This window comes from Phyllostomus discolor, chromosome 4, assembly GCF_004126475.2.
Source record: "Phyllostomus discolor isolate MPI-MPIP mPhyDis1 chromosome 4, mPhyDis1.pri.v3, whole genome shotgun sequence".
NCBI classification, from domain to species: Eukaryota; Metazoa; Chordata; class Mammalia; order Chiroptera; family Phyllostomidae; genus Phyllostomus; species Phyllostomus discolor.
The window spans coordinates 102513-118058 of record NC_040906.2 but is presented as its reverse complement, the minus strand read 5'-3'; the positions used below and the strand labels follow the sequence as shown (position 1 = coordinate 118058).

The 15546-nt window shown below is 66.8% G+C and overlaps 1 protein-coding gene across 2 annotated transcripts; it reads left to right on the top strand.

Annotated features, from left to right (window-relative positions):
- The first annotated feature begins 244 nt into the window (after nt 1-244).
- Nucleotides 245-14374, top strand: D2HGDH (D-2-hydroxyglutarate dehydrogenase). 2 transcript variants are annotated; one of them, XM_028509555.2, is made up of 10 exons: nt 245-342; nt 1195-1562; nt 4918-4975; nt 5873-6012; nt 6669-6862; nt 7244-7412; nt 8150-8293; nt 9398-9540; nt 11257-11422; nt 13194-14374. In XM_028509555.2, exons 2-10 carry the CDS (start codon nt 1205-1207, stop codon nt 13451-13453), a joined length of 1632 nt encoding a protein of 543 aa, XP_028365356.1. In that variant the 5' UTR covers nt 245-342; nt 1195-1204; the 3' UTR covers nt 13454-14374. The 2 variants fall into 2 exon arrangements, with proteins under 2 accessions (XP_028365356.1, XP_035878512.1); XM_036022619.1 differs by lacking the exons at nt 245-342; nt 8150-8293 and having other exon boundaries at nt 1081-1562; nt 13194-13655.
- Nucleotides 14375-15546: the final 1172 nt, after the last annotated feature.

Sequence of the window (15546 nt, the reverse complement as noted above, 5' to 3'; positions counted from 1 at the left end):
CGTCCGGGCGGACCGCGGTGGGGCCGGCCCTCGGGACGGGGAATGTAAGTCGAGGCCGCAGCTGGGAGGTGCGGGACGCCGGTCGAGACCCGCTGCCTCCGCAGCGGAGGACTGTGGTCATTGCGGAGCGCCGGAGCTCAGGGGGCACTCCTCGGAACTGGAGGCGGGGCCTGAGACAGGGAACGGACAGGGGGGCGGGGCTTGAGGACCTGGGCGGGCCCTAGGGGAGGGCGTGGCAGCGAGGGCCGCCTCGCGCAGGCTCAGTCCTGCCCGCCCTGGCCCCCGGGGCTCCGGTTGCTAGAGGACGACGACGGCTGCAGCGCCCAGGACGGGGACGCGGGCGTGAGTGCGCGCGCGCGCGTCCGCCAGGGTTTGAGCGGAAGGGCTGCGGGCTGTGGGACAGCGGCGGCCGTGGTCGCGGAGGCGCAGGGCCGGGAGCGCAGGCGCCGTTTGCGGGGCCGACACCGTCTGGCGGCGTTTGTCACGTGACCACTCGGGTCGCGCGCGCCCGGCGGTTCTCGCGGGGACGAGCCTGAGCGCGCTCTGCGCCCTCCGAGCGGCCCGGCCGCTTCCGCGTCCGTCCCGACGTGGAGGGCCGGGGCGGGGTAGCTGGTCCCCTGGGGCGGGGGCGCCGCGGCGGCTGAGAGAGGCCTGCGCCTTCTCTGAGGTCACACAGCGGCGGCAGCGCCTCCCAGATGGCGCTCGGGTGGTCTGAGCGGCAGAGGGGGGCAGGTAGCCGCCTGACACCTGTCCCCTCTCACCGGTGCGGTGCGGAGTCTCCGTGCGAACCCACGTGGGCAGACAGGGCAGCGCCCTCACCCACGCGTTCTGATTCTGCACCGTTTAAACCTGCGGTATCATATGCGTAAAACGAAGTTGGCCACTTTAGCCATTCTTAAGGGTGCCGCTTAGTGGCAGTCGCCCCTCTCCTTTGAACGCCTCGAATTTTGTTCTGCCCCGAAGGAAGGGGGCTGAAGCCCAGGGGCGGCTGCGCCCTGGTCGGGAGGCGCTCCCTGCAGGGGGACCCCCCTCCCCATCGCGGACCGGGGTCTCCCGCCCCATGCCCCCCCCCCCCCCCCCCCCGCCCGGCCTGCCCTCCCTTTCCACCTCCCTCCCTGCGCCCTTCCCCGGGCAGTCACTTCCTTCGCGGCTCCCGCTGGTCCAGGGTTACAGGGCCGCTCGCTTGCTTTTCAGGACAAGAACTATGGTGCCCCGTCTGTCGTCCGGGTGGCCGTCACGGCTCTTCTGGTGGCGAGCGGCCCGCACTCCCGGGGCCCACGGGCAGCCAAGCACCCGGAATGGGGCGTCCAGGGTCCCCCCGGGCGTCAGCCCTCGGGTGCTCGCAGGCGGCGGTCCCGCGGTTCGCAGAGGCAGCTCCTCCCCATCCTCCCGGGGCCCCGAGGTGGCGCTGACCTGCGAGCGCTACCCCGTGCGGCGGCTGCCCTTCTCCGTGGTGTCTGAGGAAGACCTGGCCTCCTTTGAGCGCATTGTCCCCGGGAGGGTCGTCACAGACCCGGAGGAGCTGGAGGCCTCCAACGTGGACTGGCTGAGAACCATGCGAGGTGAGCAAGGGTCCCGGGCACCTGTCTCGTGCACGCTGGTGACTTTCGAGTGCTCTGAGGACACGCTTTGTAGGGGTTGATCGGTGGTGCAGGATGCCGTCGACTTCCAGGACGAGACAGTCCCCTGGCCACTCCCAGGGGCCTGTGTGTTCATGACTCACGTGCTTTAGCTCCTGGGTCAGCTCTGGAGGCCTCGGGTGTGAAACCCAGGTGTCTGCAGGGCTGCACTCCCTCTGGAGGGTCCAGGGTGGGTCTGTCCTGCCTCTCCTGCCTTTGGGCACGCCTTAGCTGCCTACTCGTCTCTGCCTCTGCCACCACAGGGGATGTAAGAAACGCCCAAAGTTGTAGAGGATATTTATGAATGTATTTGAGCCAAACTGAGGACATATGATGGGCAGCAAGATTTCAGATGCTCCAGAAAATAACAGCTTTGCAGCTTTTATGCATCCGAAGTTAAGGAGGGACCCCAGGAAGGGTACAGGAGAGTGGGATCCAGTTACAGGAGAGGTAACGGGATTATGCGTTCACCTGAGGGAGGTTATGCTCATTTCTAAACTGTGTGATTGTACCTACACAAGAACAAGGGACGGGGCTGCTTGAGGCAAGGACAAACCTTTTCCGGAAAAGTCTTGTGCCAGGGGAGGGACTGCCCGCCATGGCCTGCCCAGTTAGGAATTTGTCATCAGGTCACCTGGGAGGTCACTTCCATAGAACCCTCTCTTTGGGCCACGTTCCCTGTGCGTCTCTGTCTCAACTTCCCCTTCCTTCCTCTTATGAGGACACTTGTCGCTGGATTTGCAGCCACCCTCACCCAGGAGAGCCCTGTCTCAGGGCCCTTAAGTTGTACCTGCTGTAGAGACCCTTTGTCGAGATCAGGGTGCCTTCGCAGGCTCTGAGGGCGGGCGTGGGCGTGCCTTCATGCCTTCAGGGGCCGTTCCTCCTAGAGCAGGGTTGCTGGTCTGGCTGCCCCCTCTTTTCTTCTCCCACCACACCGGTCCCCCTGTCCCCGCCTCAGGTGCACGCACCAGCTTGGGGTGGGGGTGGAGGGGGGTGTCAGCCTCCTGGGCCCAGCAAGCCCTTCTGATTACAAAGCTTGGGAAGCCAGTCCCCCGTGTCCTCTCCGGAAACGGTGTCAGAGATGATATAACCTGCCCACCCACACGTCACAGAAACCAGCCCGTGCTCTTGCTGTGATGGTAGGAGAGCCCGGAGACACGCAGTCCACCACAGAACGGAGCCCCGAAGCCTGTGAAGCGGGGCAGCGGGTCCTCAGGCTGCGCCCGGGTCCAGCGCTGGTGGACGCGGGGTACAGATGAGCAGTGGAGGGTGTGCTCAGCCGTGGGCACAGCAAGCGCTGTGCTGTTGGTGGGGTTCCAGCCAGAGTGGAGGGTGCTGGCAAGTGGGACCGGGGTGCAGGCTCAGGAGTGGAGGCGGCTCTTCCCTTCGGGGAGGCCGGTGACTCTGGAGGTCCCTAGGCTATTCTTCAGTGCCAGAGCGCAGGAGAGCCCCCCTCTGCCCCCTGAGTAAGGGCTCCCTCAGGCGATGCTGCCCTATTGAGAGCAGCTGAGCAGCACAGGGCCTGTGGGCTCACAGGCTCCCTGGAGGCAGGAGCAGGCGCTGCCCACTCTGGGCTCAGCCAAGCCGGGTGCCTGTCTTGCCTTGTTGCTGTGGCCTGGTGGCGCCGGCGGATGGACCACAGAATGGGGATGGGCCTCACCAGGAGGTAGGACCCCAGCAGGGCTAGTGCTTACAGTGCAGGTTCTTCTGTTCCTGGGGCTTCCAGAGCCTTGGGAGCAGTCCCTGGGAGGGGGCTGCCTGCCTGCCCTGCCTGGGCTCGGCTGGCTGTCTCCTGGGGACCCCTCTCTCTGGTCGGCACGTTCCCTGGGAAGCCTGGCAGCGGGCAGCCCTGTGGAAAAGCCCCTGCATGCGGTTTTCTTCGGAGAGGATGCATGTCTAAACATCTGCTCATTTGAAATTTTAATCTCAGAGTTGATACAGAAAACATAGGCTAGTAAAAGCTGATCAGTACCTCCTGTGTTAGTTAAAACTGAGATTTTATTTGAAATGGATATTGTCATTGAACATCTGCTCCTTCGAAAACTAGACCATGTGCTCCTGGGCGAGCCGCACAGGCCTTAGTGAGCGCCCCGCTGTGCGCCTGCCCCAAGGGGAGGCCAGGCCCCGGCCGGCAGAGGGACAGGGGGCTCGCTGAGCAGCAGGAGCAAGGTGGGCCGCACACCAGGCTGTCGTGAGTGCCGAGGAGGCTGTTTTCTCTGGGCCTGGGAAAGCTGCCTGGAAGGGTGTTCCTGGGGCAGGAACAGCCAGCACAAAGCCTCTGAGCAGGGCTGCACTTGGCCTGTCTGAGGAGCCAGGAGATTCCTGTGGGGCTGCAGTGGGTGAAGGAGGGAGAGGGTCAGAGAGTGAGGGGGCTGGGCCATCAAGGTCTCAAGGGCTATGTGAGTCCTGGCTTTTCCTGTGAGCTGAGAGGGAACCGCCCGAGGGCTGTGAGTGGAGTGGAGCCCCTGCCCCTCTGACGGCTACGGCTACGGCAGTGGGAGGAGGGCGGGGTCTGCGAGGGGCAGAGGTGCCCCTGCCCAGGGGAGGACGCAGTGCTGAGGCACGGCCGCGGGGCAGGGGTCCTCAGCAGACCAGCCGTTGGCTGAGATGAGGGTGGGGGGGTGACAACCGGACCTCGCAGCCCCAGGAAGAGCCGGGAGGAAGGACCTGCAGCCTCCGCTCGTCCAGTCCAGTTTCTCTCAGCAAAACAGACGTGCAGAAGGCGGGCGGCAGTGGCTGGGGATGCCCGTGGACCAGTCTGGGGGACTCCCACCCGCCGTGCTGGGGCTCAGACTGTGCCAGAAGAGAATTGTAACCAGTGACTAAAAGAAGGGCTGGTCACACTGGTGTGGTTGGATTGCTAAGTGAGTAAATACAGGAGACTGAAGAAAGGCCCCTCTTCGCAGCGTAAGATCTGTTCATCGGTGTGGGAGGGTTGGTGACAGTCACCATTTAGCAACCAGCCTGAGGGCTGCTTCAGGCAGGAAAGGCAACAGATGCTGGATTCGTGGGTGAACTTGGAGGAGCCACAGGGCGTCTACACGGTGTCGAGTGTGTGCCCACAGATGCTTAGTGACTTGCAGTGGGGAAGCCAGGCCACCTACACCACGACTGCAGTCGGCGCCCGCTGCCGGCCTTCCCACCTCCCCGCAGTGCACGGACTGACCCCTGTTGTCCTTGAGCATTGCAGTGACCCTGGTTGTGCGGTCACCTCACCGAGGAAGTAGGACCTTCTTTGTCCCCGAGCGCAGACCCGGGAGGTCCTTTCCCTGTACGTAATGCTTTCTTTCTGTCTCAGGCTGTAGCAAGGTGCTGCTGAAGCCCCGGACAACGGAGGAGGTGTCCTGCATCCTCAGGTGGGAAGCCAGCCGACAGCCTGTTCAGGGCTGAGCCCCGAGCCTCGGAACCTTGGGCGCTGGGCCAGGCACAGCGTGGGGGTGGCTGCAGACTCCCAGGAAAGGGACCTTTTCTTGAAATATGTATTTCTTGATGTTTTTATATCAACAAGCCATCATGTTTATTGTCGGAAAACTGGAAAACCTAGAAAACCATAAAGAAAAGACTGCAAAAGCAACCACTCCTTTCAACTCCAAAGATAGCAAGTGGTGGCATTTGGTTTGCTCCACTAGTGTCTTTTCCACTTGTGGGTGGTTTTGTGGTTATCACATTGTAGCTAAGACGTCCTAGTTGTGGCCTTTTTTCTATTGGGCAAATCTGTGTTCATTTATTGGTACAAATTATTCTGTGCCAATTTTTTGTGCCATTTTTTAAAAAGGTTTTATGTATTTTTAGAGAGAAGGGGAGGGGGGGAGAAAGAGAAGGAGAGATACATCTATCAGTTGCCTCTCGCGCGCCCCCAACCAGCCACCTGACCTGCAGCCCAGGCCTGTGCCCTACCGGGACTTGGACCGGCGACCTTTCGGCTCCCAGGCCATTGCTCAGTCCACTAAGCCACACCAGCCAGGGCGTCCATACCATTTTTGACCCACGAAAGGTGCCCGCCCCGTGTGTGCCCTACAATTTGCACTCCCCCCACGTTGCCAGGCCGCACTGAGCTGGCCCTGGGTCTCCCGGGGCTGTGTGGCGCCCCTCCACGCACCCCTCTCCGAGTGTGTCGCTGGAGGCCGGGCCCTGCAGGCTGGGTCTGCCTGGTCGCTGCCCGCGTAGCCAGGCGCTGACCTGGAGTGTGTCTCCAGGGTCCGTGGCGTGGGCCTGGGGAGAGGGGCCTGACACCCCGCCCGTGCTGGTCCCAGGTACTGTCACGGGAGGAACCTGGCTGTGAACCCCCAGGGTGGCAACACGGGCCTTGTGGGGGGCAGCGTCCCTGTCTTCGATGAGGTCATCCTGTCTACTGCCCTCATGAACCAGGTCATCAGCTTCCACAGTGTGTCTGGTGAGCCTGGCCGCCGTCCGGGGCCTGGGGAGGAGGGCGAGCTCTGTCCCTGCCCTGCCCTCTGGGCGTGGCTGCTCGGGGGTGGGGGGGGCCCTGGGGGGGATGTTATTTAGTGGTGACTTACCTTGTGGGCTTGAGGGGAAGGGGATGGGCCGTCACTGTGGCTCCTGTGGACGCTGACGTTTCCTGGCCACAACCACCTTTGGGGTGTGTGAGGTCACCTGAGTGTGAGGGGCTTCCTGCTTGGGCGTGGCAGCCTCGTGCCGCTGGGCCGTTCCGTGTGGCAGGGGCGCCCGGGCACCGCAGGGTGTTCATCGGCAAGCCTGGCCTCCACCCACTCGACACCCGCGACCAGAAGCATCTCCAGACCTGTCACACGTGCCCTGGGAGGGCGGGATCGCCCCCAGTCGAGGGCCACTGCCTCAGAGCAGCCCTCTTTACTGCTCCCTCCCACGAGCATGCACATGCGTGTGTGCACACACGGGTGTTTGCATGTGCGTGCATGTGTGCACGTGTGTTTCCTCTTTTTCACGGCACTCCCGGAGACGCCTTTCTGGGGAGGGATGGGCGCCTGTTCCTTGTGCGGGCCCAGGGTGGCCGCTCCCGGGGCGGGGAGGAGCGCAGACAGCACCGAGGTGGCTCTGCTTTTCCGGCAGGGACCCTGGTGTGCCAGGCGGGGTGCGTCCTGGAGGAGCTGAGCCGGTACGTGGAGGAGCGGGGCTTCGTCGTGCCCCTCGACTTGGGAGCGAAGGGCAGCTGCCACATCGGGGGGAACCTGGCGACCAACGCCGGTGGCCTGCGGTTGCTGAGATACGGCTCGCTGCGGGGGACCGTGCTGGGCCTGGAAGCGGTGAGCCCGGAGCCGCTGCTGCGCATCCCAGTGCGGATCGGCCCCTGTGTCCCCCCGCCCTGGTCTCAGGGCTCAGCTGCCCTGGCACCTCCCAGCCCTGTCATCCAGCCGTCCAGGTGCCTGCGAGGGGCCGCAGGCTGGGCTGCGGTCTGCCCTGTGCCTGGGGCCAGGGTGCGTCCGCCTTTGAGGGCCCCCAGCCACGTGGACGCTGGGGTGGTGCCAACGCTGCCCTCAGTCCCAGGGGGTGCAGGCGGTGCGGTTCCCCGCCGGGAAGAGTCCTCCCGTCAGCCTGGCCGGGTGACCCCAGGCCCCCCTCCGGGCCCCTGCCTCCCTGGACTGTGGCTGGTGCGTGAGCGCGCTGCTCCTCCTCTCCCTCGCCAGGTGCTCGCCGACGGCACCGTCCTGAACTGCCTCACCTCCCTGAGGAAGGACAACACGGGCTACGACCTGAAGCAGCTCTTCATCGGGTCGGAGGGCACCCTGGGGGTCATCACCGCCGTGTCCATCTTGTGTCCACCCAAGCCCGGGGCCGTGAACGTGGCCTTCCTTGGTAGGCGGAAGCCGGGAACCGCTTCTCCGGGCTGCCCATCTGCTTAGTCCCCTGATGCTCCCTTCGCCCTGCAGCCAGCCCCTCCTCGGACCGCTCCCCGAGGGCCCCTCCCCGAGGGCCAAGTGCTCCTCGGACGTGCACGGTGGGCTTCCTCGGGCCTCCGCAGTCCTGGGCCCCTCTCTCCAGGACGTCTTCCCGGCCTCTCCGTGACCTCCAATCCCTGACCCCTCCCCACAGCTGGGTGTCTCAGGGCCTTCCCACCTTCGGCAGTCCACCCGGTCCCTTCTGCCTCTGGCCACTGGACGGTCAGCTCCCCCTGACCTGGGCCCCTCCGCGACCTGCCCATGTTCCGTGAGCGTGTCCTGACCGAGTCACAGCGCCCAGTGGAGTCGGGGCGCCCCGTGAGCGAGAGAAGCACCGCTCGGCCGTTTTCCAGGGGACCGTGTCTGGCCCTGTGCACACTCACCCCCAAGCTGCTGCCCTCGTTCCCCCGCCCCCGCGCACCGTGGGCATCCTCAGCGAGCCTTGTCCACCTTCACCTTCGAGTCCCGTGAAGTGCGTGCCGGCTGGCCAGCGGCCTTTCCCTCGGCAGTGCCTCTGCCGCTCTGCTCCGTCGCCTTGCTCGCCCGCCGGGAGTCGGGTGGGCGGGCTGCATTCCGGGGGGCCCGGGTGGCGGTGGGCGAGGCTCTGGCGGCGTGTGCCTGAGGCGCTGGCCCTGTGCCCTGTGCCCTGTGCAGGTTGCCCGGGCTTTGCTGAGGTTCTGCAGACTTTCAGCGCCTGCAAGGGGATGCTGGGGGAGATCCTGTCGGCGTTCGAGTTCATGGACGCCGAGTGCATGCGGCTGGTCCAGCACCACCTCCTCCTCGCCTGCCCGGTGCAAGGTACTGGCCCAGCCGCCCGCCGCTCCTTCTGTGCTGCCCACCACCCGGGATGGCTCGGGCCAGCAGACCTTCGTCCTGGGCACGGGGGAGGCGGGAAGGAGGGCACGGCCCCTCCGCAGCTGTGGCGTCCGCAGGACGGGTGCAGCATGGGGCTGTCATGGGGCAGAGGCGTGCCAGAGAGGCGGTCCTGTCTCCGGGACCAAGGGCCCCGACATCCTGACACGCTCAGCCTCAGACCTCAGACCTCAGCGAGCCAGTGACACGAGCAGCACACGTGCGGCCCCCGTCCCCGGTCCCTGCCGGAGGCCTTGGCGACTTCGCTTCTGGGGTCGCCCCGAGCGAGCAGCCTGTCTGAGCGGCCCCAGCGGAGCCCCAGGGATTGGGCGACTGTGACAAGACAAGTTTATTCCGGACGGTCCTGGAGGCTGGAAATCCAGCGTCAAGGCGCTGTCAGGGTTGGTTTCTGCCGAGGCCGCTTCCTGGCGTGCAGACGGCTGCCTCCCCAGAGTCCTGTCTGAGTCGCCTCCTCCTCCTCCTCCCCGGGCGAGGGCACCAGCCCCCCAGGGCCGGGTCAGGGCCCCACCCTGCGGCCTCACTGCCCCTGCCAGCCTCCGCAGAGGCCCGAGCTCCACGAGGTCACGTGGGAGGTGGGTTAGGGCCTCACGAGGGAACCGGGGGGTGGGGAAGGACACACTGCAGCCCAGAACCATCGTGATTGTGCAGCGATCTTCATGCTCTGAGTTTGGGGTGAGATGCCACTCTTAGTACAAAGTAGGAAACGGTGTGAAAGTCCGGTGGTGGGCGGCAGCCCCCGGGTGGACGGCAGGTCTCCCGGGGTTTGGGAAGAGCGGCCCCCTGCGGCCTGGGGCACCCCTGGCCCATCCCTGGGGTCACCTGGGGTGAGTGTGGGTTGTCACAGTGACAGACCCGCCCTCCGGTCGTCTGGACTCGGCCCCGGCAGAGAGCCCCTGCTCGGCTGCTGCCCCCGGCCACGTCGGCGCCTTGGCGGCCATCAGGGGCCCCTCCGCCGCGCTGACCCCACAGCTGACCCACAGCTCCGCGACCTGGCCGGACCGCCCCTGCCCCCGCTCTCTGCCCCTCCAGAAAGCCCCTTCTACGTGCTGGTGGAGACCTCGGGCTCCAGAGCGGAGCACGACGCCGAGAAGCTGGGCGGCTTCCTGGACCAGGCCCTGGGCTCCGGCCTGGTGACCGACGGGACCCTGGCCACCGACCAGAGGAAGGTCAAGGTGAGCGGGCGGCGTCCTCGGCCCCCACCCCGGGCCCTTCTGCTCTGGGCCGCGAGGGAGGCCTGGCGGCCGGCTGCCGGTGGTGGTTGTGGCTGGACGCGAGCCGCTGTCCCGGCCTCGATGGGAGGGCCTCTTCGGAAGCGTCCTCTCAGCGTCTGGGCCGCCGGGGCCACGTTTTAAACCGGCGGGCAGAACCGTGTGGGCCGTGGGGCCGGCGCGACGCCAAGCCCGTCCGGGGTGTGGTGGTTTCTGAGGACGACTTGGCACCAAGAGGGACTCGTGGTCTGAGGCCAGAGGAGGGAGCAGGGGGTCCCGGGGCAGGGGAGCTGCTGACACTGTCACAGGGCCTTCGTCCTGCCTCCCCCGCAGCCCCCCCCCCCCCGGCGGTGTGGAGCGGGCCAGCAGGGGCAGGAAGTCTGTGGGGACGCGGGCAGGGCAGGGCCTGAGTGCCTCTGATTTGCGGTGAGTGGACAGTGGGATCTGGTTGTCTCTCAGTGGTGGGTTATTGACTTTATTTCTTTACTTGATTGTTAAACCCCTTTCTCCGCAGTTATTGGCACTTGATGTTAGTGAGATGTTATTTGTAAGGAGTTACAACAGTACCCGACAGGGACCCCAGTCGAATGCTGTGGCTGGGCCGCCTCAGCTACCGCTGCACCCACCAGTGTCCCCCACCCTCCCTCACCTCCTCGTAGGCAGAGCCGGAGGGGCCGCCACTGTGCTCCAGGCGGCAGGTCACAGCAGCCTGGGTGGGGACCCCCCCTGCTGTCCTCCTGTGGGGGCAGGAATGCGCTGGTCCTGGCTCCACAGCCCAGTTCTCAGACAGTGGTGCTCAGGGGTCCGGTGACGTGGGGGGCAGGGGCAGGAAGATGGGGAGACCAGCTTCCCTCACAGATGGGAGGGAGTGGGGGGAGCACCCAGATGGGGTGCAGGGCAGGGGCAGGGTTGGGATGACACGTGTCCCCAAGGAGCACTGAGCTCAGGAGAGATGGGGGGAGTGCCCCAGGGGCCTTAGCTGGTGGGACGGGAGCCGTGGCAGGAGGAGCAGCGTGGGTAGCTTGGGGGGGGGGGGGCTTGCTGGGCTCTGGGTGTGTGGGGGCTGGGCCGGGAGGACCTGCTGGTGCTCGGGGTGCTGCTGGACCCACGGGGTGGGGAAATGCGACAAGGGAATTGGGGAAACCAGTTACTTTAGGGGCGTTCGTGGCACCACACTCACGTTGTAAACAGAAGGGGCACCCTTGCCTGTAGAGACGCCACCGTCACGCGTCCGGAGGCAGTGGGGGTCCTGGGGGCCGTGGGGAGCGGGGACGAGGCCGGGCTGGGCCTCGGGGCCCAGTGGTGGCGCAGCACCTGGTCTCGCCCCCCCGGGGGGTGGGGGGCGTCAGGCGTCCACAGCGGCGGGCTCGCCAGTGCAGGCCAGTGCCAGCAGGGCGAGCGTGCCCTGGCAGCACGGCCCTGAGAACCTCTCTCCCCGCCGTCCCTGCCCCGGCCGCCCGCGCCCCTGCCCCCCCACGTGCCTCGGGATATGCCCTGAGCGTCCTCCATCACTGCCCGCCCCCCCTGGAAGGGGGCCCCCCGTGCTGCCCTGGGGCTGCGTCTGGGGCCTCGCCGAGCGCAGAGTGCTGGCCGGGAGCCCGTGCCTGCCTCGGCGCAGCCGTGTCAGCCGGACGCGCCGGCAGGTGCTGACCGGCCCGTGCCCCCCCGCCCCCCCCCCAGATGCTGTGGGCCCTGCGGGAGCGGATCACCGAGGCGCTGAGCCGGGACGGCCACGTGTACAAGTACGACGTCTCCCTGCCCCTGGACCGGCTCTACGACCTCGTGACCGACCTGCGCGCCCGCCTTCGCCCGCCGGCCAAGCACGTGGTGGGCTACGGCCACCTGGGTGAGCAGAGCCGGGCAGGGACGGCTAGCCTCAGCTGGCGCAGCCCCCGGCGGCCGGCTCTCAACAGTGGGGGGGGACCCCGGGGACCAGGGGTTCCTGACCGTCCATCTCCCGGAGTCCCTCGGGCAGTTTGGGGGAGAGTGCCGCTGGGCTCGGTGGGGGGGGGCCCCTGGGGGCGCAGTAGGGTGCGGACCCTGAACCCGGAGTCCAAGCAGGACCCAGGTCCCTGCCCCCGTGAGGGCAGCCCTGACCCTCGTTGGGGGGCGGCGAGGGGCGGGTTCTGCAGCTCGCCCGTGGGGTGGAGCCTCGGGAAGGAGCGGTGACTGCACTGGAAGCGGGTGATTCTGTCCCTCGAACAGCTTTCAGGGGGCGAAGGCAGCAAAGCTGGGGACGTGCGGCCCTCGTGCTTAGGGAGGGGCGGGGGGTTGGCACAGTCAGGACAATGGGGGGGGTCAGTGCAGGGCAGCGTCCACACGGCAGGGGTCAGAACGGGAGTGGTGTGCAGGCGCCTGGCCTTCGCCCCGAGACGGGGGTGGGGTGGACTGCAGATCGGTGCGTCCCCCATGGGGTGCCGCTGTGCCCCGGGCCACGGCGAGGACACCGCTGGGAAGGCAGTGGCAGAGGGTTCTCGCCCCCCGAGAGACCTGGAGTGGGTGTCGAGACGGCTGGGGGCCTGTCCCGCAACAGGGAGCAGGTGACCCCCACCCCCTGCGGCTGACGGGCCCCATTCCTGGGGCGAGCCCTGCTCGGCCCCTGTCCTGGCGTCTCCCTCGGGCCCACGTAGGTCTGTGTGGGGCGTCCCCAGGTGTCTCCGTGGGCGACGTGGCGGCAGGAGGGCCCTTGCCTCTGTAGGTGCACGCAGGGCAGCCGCCCTTGGCCTCCTGCTGGGAGATCCCTCCTCCAGCGGTCGGTGGGGAGAGCCTGCCGGCGAGGACCAGAGGCCGGTGTCGGTGGGCGTCCGGCCCCTTCTCCCGAGCTGGTCCTGCGGTTTTTCTTGCCAAGCACTTGGCCGTGTCCTCTGGGGTTCTGCACACGTCGGCACCCCGTGGTGCCCGCTGCTGCGGCCTCTCGGTCTTGCCAGCGGGGCAGCGCCGGCCCCCTCTCCAGGGCGCTCACTTCCTTCCTGCTCTGCTCTTTCCTGCCCTCGGGGTCCACCCCCGTTCCCAGGTGTGTTCTGCTGCTTTGTAACTTCGGGAGCCAGGGACTCGGCTCGGCGGTTCTCAGCGTTTCTTTCCTAACACAAATGCTTAAATGACCCCCACGTCCCAGCCTCGCTGCCCCCTCGCTTGCTTTAAATGTCGTCTTTGCTGACCACCTGGGAGACCCCGCGCCAGTCTGACCGTGGTCAGCGGCCCAGGGGGCCTGGTGTGGTCCACCTCCACCACAGGGGGTTAGGGGGCCCCCATGGTATCCGTGGGGCCCCTGGGAGATGGAGCCGACCTGGGCTCTGCTGGAGAAGCGAGTCTGGTGACAGCCATCAGTGTGGCCAGGCCTCGGGGCTCTGGGTCTCTGCAGTCCTGAGGGTCGCTCTCGCTCCCGGTGGGACGCCCTTGGACCGGGACTGGGTGGAGCCGGTGGAGGGCGGGGTGGGCGGGGCACACTGGAGAGAGAAGGGAGCTGCGGCCCCGGAAGAGGCCGCTTCTGTCACTGCTGCAGGTCAGTGGCCAGTGCTCCAAGGGCTGAAACCAGACGGGGCAGGAAGGGCTCTCAGGGAGGGGAGGGGACTCTTGGGGGGCCCTGCCTAGCCTGACCTGGGTCCCTGGCCCCCCAGGGGACGGCAACCTACACCTCAACGTGACGGCGGAGGCCTTCAGCGCGCCGCTGCTGGGCGACCTCGAGCCCTACGTGTACGAGTGGACGGCAGGCCAGCGGGGCAGCGTCAGCGCCGAGCACGGAGTTGGCTTCCGGAAGCGGGGCGCCCTGGGCTACAGCAAGCCGCCCGAGGCCCTGCAGCTGATGCAGCAGCTCAAGACCCTCCTGGACCCCAAGGGCATCCTGAACCCCTACAAGACACTGCCTGTCCAGGCCTGACGGGGCGTCGGGGTCAGCGGGCGTGGCCGTGGTCCAGTCTTGGTTTTGCCCATTGGGGTAGGCCTGCAGGGCTGGCCTGAGCTGGGGCCTCCGTCCCACGGGGCCCCCTCGTTGGAGGTCGCCTCCAGGCGGGCGCCTCCCATCCCTTAGCAGGTGGGGAGCGGGGCCTTCCACAGGCGCTCAGAAACAGGCCAGGGGGCACCCGCCTGTGGGCTGCAGCCCTGGGAGGGGCCTGGTGTCTCTGCCCCCCCCCCCCCCCCCCCCCCGGCAGCGCGGCCCGTGCGGCAGCAGCGAGGAACCCTGTGAACAGCCCGGGGCTGCGGCCACCAGGGCCTGGCTCCCCAGGTGACGCGGGACAGGTGGCTGCTGGGCCCTGGAGTGGCCGTTTCCCCAACCGCGGTCAGAGCTCAGGCGTTTGTTTCTCGAACTTGGCAGTTTGTGTGATAAGTCCACGCATGTCAGCCGTGCGCCCCCGCGAAGCCCCCATGGGCACACGTGTGTGCTCACTGCACACAGCTGCCGTGTTCCTGCTGCCTCAGTGGCCCCTCCTCGGGCCGTCCTTGTTGGCCTGCGGCCCCGGGGCAGTGCCGGGTCTGCAGAGGCCATCTGGGAGGCGGGACGCGTGTTCTCTCTCTGGCCGCCCTGCCCTTCCTGTGGAAACAGAGTTAATCTGTCACTAGAGAAGTCTCGTACGCGCCCGTGCGCCGTGGTCCCCGAGCTCCCGAGCGTCGGGGGCGGCCTCTGGGGGCGGCCGTCGCCCCGGACCCTGTCCTGTGCCCACTGTGGCACTTGGGGCCCTGCCCCGCGTGGCTTCTCCCTGGCCGTCAGAAGTGGGTCGGCTCGCGTTCGTGATGGCTTTCAGTGGCCGTCGTGTGACGAAGCAAGTTTATTTTGGAGAATTAAAGTAGTGCTCGAAGTGTTGGAAGGCTGAGGATTCGGAGGCACTTTCTGCCAGAGCAGCGCAGGGCTCCGAGAGCAGGTGGGCAGGGGCCTCCGTTGGCCTGGGGACCCGCTGTTCCCTCCCGGGCCACCCGACAGTCTGCCTGTGCACACACATGCACGCTCTGCAGTGCACACGTGCACAGGCATGCCAGGTGCACAGACACAGCACACGGGTGCACCCTGCATGCATATACATAGGCATGGGCACACTACATGTGTGCCACCATGTAGTTCTCTGTTCCATGTAGCTACATCTGTTCTCACCAGACCCTCGGACGGACGGTGAGAACGGGACGAGGGGGCCACCACCCGCCCCGGGCAGAGGCCGTCGGCTGGAGGTAGCCGGCTCCGCACAGCCCCTGCTCGTGTGCGGGGCTGGGCTCGTCTGGGGAGGGCGCCCGGAGGTCAGGGCAGGAAGGAGGTATTGCTTTCTGTGTTTTTTGGAGGACTTGCACTTTCTTCTGCCAAGCACACGTGCACGTTTTTAGAAACCAGGACAAACCAGGTGATAAGGTGACTCAGAGATCTGGCTGGGGGAGCCGGCTGCCTGCGGGCTGGCGGCCAGGCCTCAGGGAGGTGCTTCCACGGTCCCCTTGCCCCGCCACCTGTCACCTGTTTGGGGGACCCTGCCTGAGACCCCCCCCATTCCCCCGCCCAGTCAGGGTCACGGGCTGGGCATGGGCACACCTTGGCGGAGGTGTGTCCCCGGGGGAGTCCTGGCCCAGCACTATTTCAGGGCATGGCTCTGGGGCCAGTGTCGGGGCCCTGCTCTGGCCCAGCAGTGGAAGCATCGGGACGCCAGCGGCCACCTCCCTGGGCCGAGTGGCTGGCCTCCTCTCTGTCCCCTGCCTCCTCTCCTTCCTGTTCTGTGCTGGCATTTAAGACGAGGGCCCCTTCTTCCCGCCTGCCACGATGGGCCCCTCCGGCGGTGGTGGCAGTGGCAGTGGGCCTGCTGCTGCGGCTCCCTGGGCCCTCCTGCCCACTGGTCCCAAGAGGTGGCTCCCCCCTGGCTGTGGCCACTGTTCCACTGTCCCTGCTGGGTGCCCGTGGCCGGCCGGCCCCAAGGTGGCCACAGCCCAGGATAGGCCCTGTGGGTGCCTGGCCCTCAGAGCCTGGCAGCCGGCCCGTGTCTGTCCCCTGTCCTTCCGTGG

Bases quoted from the DNA above. Each gene is read 5' to 3' on its own strand.
- D2HGDH (XM_028509555.2), top strand. From the start codon at position 1,205: ATGGTGCCCCGTCTGTCGTCCGGGTGGCCGTCACGGCTCTTCTGGTGG. The intron at 4,976-5,872 runs GTGGGAAGCCAG...TGCTGGTCCCAG, and splicing joins GAGGTGTCCTGCATCCTCAG to GTACTGTCACGGGAGGAACC. The intron at 6,013-6,668 runs GTGAGCCTGGCC...CTTTTCCGGCAG, and splicing joins CAGCTTCCACAGTGTGTCTG to GGACCCTGGTGTGCCAGGCG.